The sequence below is a fragment of the Montipora foliosa genome, chromosome 4 (assembly GCF_036669935.1).
Source record: "Montipora foliosa isolate CH-2021 chromosome 4, ASM3666993v2, whole genome shotgun sequence".
NCBI classification, from domain to species: Eukaryota; Metazoa; Cnidaria; class Anthozoa; order Scleractinia; family Acroporidae; genus Montipora; species Montipora foliosa.
This window is the reverse complement of record NC_090872.1, coordinates 32559097-32564407: the sequence shown is the minus strand read 5'-3', so window position 1 is coordinate 32564407 and position 5311 is coordinate 32559097. Positions and strand designations below refer to the sequence as shown.

General features: G+C 40.0%; 1 protein-coding gene across 1 annotated transcript in view; it reads left to right on the top strand.

Moving 5' to 3' along the window:
• Positions 1-258: 258 nt before the first annotated feature.
• The window catches only part of LOC138000648 (tolloid-like protein 2), a 16569-nt gene continuing 11516 nt past the window's right edge, over positions 259-5311 (top strand). The window contains exons 1-4 of the mRNA XM_068847208.1: positions 259-390; positions 620-725; positions 2195-2584; positions 4282-4299. Of these exons, the coding sequence (XP_068703309.1) occupies positions 653-725; positions 2195-2584; positions 4282-4299 (481 nt within the window). The 5' untranslated portion in view covers positions 259-390; positions 620-652. The remainder of the gene's footprint in view (positions 391-619; positions 726-2194; positions 2585-4281; positions 4300-5311) is intronic.

Below are 5311 nucleotides of genomic sequence, written 5' to 3'. Positions count from 1 at the left end.
TGCCATCATCAGCGCCATTCAGGAGAGCTGAGCCTTATTTTAAAAGGGTAACTATTACACAGCTTACTCTAAGGTTTTGCTGTTGCTCCTGTTTTCGCTGAGTGTTCTACTGACCGCATGGTGCTTAAAAGCCAAATTACTTGATCAATTTAATTAAGTTCCAAAGAAACGCTTAATTATTCCCAGCAAGCACTACTATTCATTTGAGATGACAAAAATAATTTAAAAACAAAACTGCGTGTACGTTACTAAAGATCTGTTGCCCGCAAAGCTGAGACCGAATCAGAGTTTGCTTAGGAATAATATTACTTGTTGTTGGCAGCACTTCGGAAACGTCTGCGTTCTGATTGTGAACATGATGAAACTGCAGATGTAACGATCGACAAAAAGGTATCGTATTGTTTTTGTGACGATCAGTAGGATGGAGAAACATTCGGACCACATCCGATTAGAATAGGGATAATTTTATCCTACTATTCATGACGATGGTTAGTCATTTGCCTTAATTGACTCTTTAATATTGGGACGTCTTATATCTAGGGGTTTTCACAATTTGACCGAACAAGTTTGAAATTACCATCTCAATTTAACACCCGACACCATTTGTTTCCTTTGAAAGATGATCATTATGGCCCCGTAACCAAAAATATCGATGAGTTCGCCGACTTTACTGGTTTTTTATTTGGTCGTCTTGGCAAGATGCTCAACGGAGGTCCTCTGCAAAGGTATGTTGATTTGGTGTATTCGAACCTTATAGCCAGTGGTCACAATGCGGGAGCGCAAGGTGCATGAGATAAAATCGGTTTTTTGTCTGATTTACAGAATTTTATCTCATAGAAATTTTATTCAGTGATCTAAGTTTGAGAGTCTTTAGATCTAAAATAAGGCTTATTTCGAAACTGTCTTCCTCGCTGGCTGAAAAATAAGGAACAAGACGAACCGAAACGAAAGACCGCTTTACACTAGCACAAAAATCTGCCGCACGGCACACTCCGAACTCTGTTTTTCGGGACGGCACGGTGTAAACTGTGACAAACGGAAGGCAAATTAGGACCCCGTGCCAGAAATTATAGGGAAGCTGTGCACATCTCTGGAGGTGTGTTCTGCACTCCAAATATTGGTACCATGCCAGATTTTTGAAAAGCAAGAATATCATTGATTAAAAAGAAAAAAGTAATCGTGCTGCACGCGCGGCACGCGCACGTAATTCGATAAATTTCCTTGTCGTACTCCACAAATCAACAACATGAAATCACCAATTTTTAGCTTTTGACGATAACGTGAGCATACAACAGTGAATCTTTCGTTTTCTTTCTTTACTCGTACAGTTCGTAAAATCTACTTAAATGATAGTTCGCCCCTATTGTCCAAGGTGAACAAGATGGAATAATCGCGAGATACTTACGATAGCGCTAAATCACATTTTGGAGTGACGTTTTCCTTGCTTTTGCCGTTGTCCTTACTTAATTTAACTCCCTTGACGTTTAATTACTCAATTTGAGGTTTAGTGATGGACGCGAGCATCTGACGATAAATTTTCACTTTTCTCTCTATGCCCGTGCCGACTATACCAGTTTAATTCCAAAAAAATGGCTTACATTTCACATGAGAAACGAATAATTGCAGCAACCGAAAACTCTACTCAAGTGTGATCTTAAGGTCCCTAGTCCCTAATATGGCGGGTGACATGACGACATAAGCACAATTTCTTTTTCACAGGAACTGATAACCAGAAAAAAACAATTATTGCACCAAGAATTTACCAGGGATGCAGGGATGGCGCAGTGGCGACAGCACTTGCCTCCCACCAATGTGGCCCGGGTTGGATTCCAGACTTGGCGTTATGTGTGGATTGAGTTTGTTGGTTCTCTACTCTGCACCGAGAGGTTTTTCTCCGGGAACTCCGGTTTTCCCCTTCCCTCAAAAGCTAACATTTGACTTAATTTGCGTTAATTATTGATTTCAGTTTACAGTGTCCCCAATTAGTTCTCTAGACGCTAGAACGACTAGACACTTTAAAGTTCCTTTCCTTCGAGTTCCTTGTACCATATATTTCCAGCTGTGTGAGTCATTGTTATGTCAAGATCCTCCTCAACATAAATGCATACGAAATTAACGATAATTAGGCATCATGGTAGAGAGTACACAGCGCGGTGCATTTGAATGCCTTCTGTCTTCTCTTGACTCACTGCAGGTTGTGAAGTACTGCTAACAAACCTTAACGGAACCATAACCACTCCTCTGTCTCCAAATCAAAGTCAAACATACCTGTCTAAAGACATGTACACTTGCAAGTGGAATATTGAGCTGCAAAATGCCGCGGAACACCGCCACGTGGAGCTCCATTTCAAAACATTTGAGCTGACGGCATCAATGCCAGATTGCTTAGATGGTGATCATGTGGAGATTTTTCTCGGTTGCAAAAACTTGACATCTATTGGCAAGTTCTGTGGTCACACGTCACTTCCTGTTATATACTCTTCCGATCACTGCCTTCAAATTGTTCTTCACATACATTCTGTGGTTGCTGGTAGTTCTCGATCCGTGTTTGAAGCCGTATATAACCAGCGCTTGCTCTCCCGTGGTAAGTAACGAGTCGTTTACCTGTGCTCTCCAGCTTGACAGCAGACACCCATACTCTTGCGAAGCTCTTCAGATCCTTTTAGCTGGCAATATACCTTATGCCTTACCATAATGTCGCTTGAACAGAAATCAGCATTAAACCAAAAGGACATGTGATTTTATAGCAGAGGTTCCAAAATCCTCAAAACCGAGAGAGAGTACTTCCGGTATCTTGCATTAAGTGTCATTGTAGGTGTAACTTTAATCCCAACAACGGGGTATGTTAAAATTGTTACATCTACTTCCTGTCTCGGTGTTATTTCAGACAACATACTTTCTCGGTCCACTCACATTGAGAAAGTCAGTCAAAAATAGCTAATTTAAAAAAAAAGTGAGAAGAATGAGACATTTGCCCAAAGGTGTGTTATTCCTGCGTGTGACAAAAATGCCATCTCAGTTTGGGGAAACTGATCTATCCCTCTCCGGCAATTCAAACGCCATCCATGCAAAGACGTATCCTCTTGCTGATGTTTAAAGTACTTTATGGTTTGCAACCACAACCAATTCATAATCTCTTCACAAAGCCAGTACAAGATCAGCTAGTATACCAAACAAGATGGTCATCGATGCAGGGGGTTTAGACATTTAGACTCTCCACCGTTTATTATGCCCATTCGACATCAGGGTGGGCAACAAGGATTGTAGAGATGTTAAGATCATGCCAGTTATAACTGGGGCCCTGGGAACACTCCCAGAGGACTGCAGAAATGGCTTGGAGAGCTTAATATGGGTAGTGATGTTGGGTTAATACAGAAGGCATGCTTGCTTGGGATGGCTAGGATCCTTTGAAAGGTGTTGGATACGTAACGAGTAACAGGACCATAGGGATAGACAGTATAGTTCAAGGCGCGATGTCTTCTGAGAGACCTCCAGCTCTGCCGTGTTTTTACTACAATAATAATAATAATGACAAAGATAATGCTTTTTTTTTCCTTAAATACGCTAGACAACAATAAGCAGAAAGAAAACTATTTAAAATCAAACATGGCTTATTTACATAACTGGTAGAAGGAAACCAGATAACTTTTAGGCCACTGAAGTCAAATTCTGTCGATGATTAAATTAAGGTTAGTGAAGGATCTGGTACATTCTTAAGATCTGAAGTAAAATATACAGCAAACAAGAAAAGTTAAGATGACAAAGAAAACAATTTTGCTTGATTCTCTTCGGGAATACTTCAAATCACGAGATGGTCGATCTCTCTCATTTGGACTTTGGGCAATGGCATTATGATCAAAATTTAGAATACAGCCCCGCAAAGTTATGGCCAATCAGGTTGGAACTGATGACCTCAAACTGGCCCGCAACCTTTTGGCCGCACGAGGGATTGCTCGTGCTATATGCAAATTCATACATGGGCATTCCATCGCAGAATCGAGATCTCTGAATTGTGTACTTCTGAAATCACAGAATTCGCTCTTACTTGGCGAACTAGTCCGCTATGTTACGTTTCCTACTGAAACTCAGAATATCTATTACAGCACATTCAAATTTACTGAGGACTCTTGTCTCTAAGCCACGCTGCCTCTTTTCATGTTCTAGGGAAGAGTGGGAGAATTCTTTGTTCAAATTGCCAATGAATAACAAAGTAATGAATAGGTTGAAAAATCACTCAAATTAGTTTTACTCACTGCCGTCTTTCTTTTCCTTTTGCTTCAGCTGTTTCCCAAGAATACTGTAAGTATATTTTTTATAGCTGTAGCAATTCCATCTCAATTTCTCAGCATTAGATGGCTTGACACGAGGTTGACTAGCAGTACAGTTATTTTCATAGAGTTATGTCGTAGAGTTAGAGTTAAGTTTCCAAAATCCTGAATTCAAGATTTTGGAAGGCCTAAATCCTGAATTTAGAAATACAAAAAGTATCCATGCATAAAAGCAAACCTTAAGCCTAATTAGGCCTAAACAAAAGTTTAGCTTTTATGAATGTTTAGCTTTTATGAATTCAAGATTTTGGAAGGCCTAAATCCTGAATTTAGAAATACAAAAAGTATCCATGCATAAAAGCAAACCTTAAGCCTAATTAGGCCTAAACAAAAGTTTAGCTTTTATGAATGTTGGCTTCCAAAATCTTGAATTCAGGATTTTGGAAACCTAACTCTAACTCTACGACATAACTCTATGAAAATAACTCTAAGAATAGGTGTCCCCGCTTGACACAGCTCACAGGTTTCGAAAGATGTAATGTGTGTTAAATGTAAATATCTTATGTTATTTTGTTTTATTTTATTTTATTTTGGCCGGCTACATCAGAGAGCTGGCGCTCAGAGGGTTGTGGGATCTCGGTTTGCACTAATTTGCTTTCGTTACTGAGAAGAACGCAAGCAGACACTTCTACGGTCAGCCTATGCCACGTAAAGTGAATTAACAGTTATGCTTGCTTTTTTGTGCGAGGACATATTGTTTATATTTCTTATGCCTTAGAACTTTTTTTAACGTGCCCACCGTATATTTGAATTTATTGTTTTTTATAGGATACCAAAACATCCCAAGGGCAGCTCCAATACTTTGCTGTGGAGCCCCCATTCCCCGATTTTTCCATATGCTGGTTTATGAGGGATTTCCAACGTGCCTTAGCTTTATGAATTCAAAGTCAATCTTTGTACACGAAAGTCAACTGGATGGTATGGGGCTTTGGCCGGCCAACGCGCCCAAATGTCATCCTTGTGTTTGTACGGTTGAGTAGTGG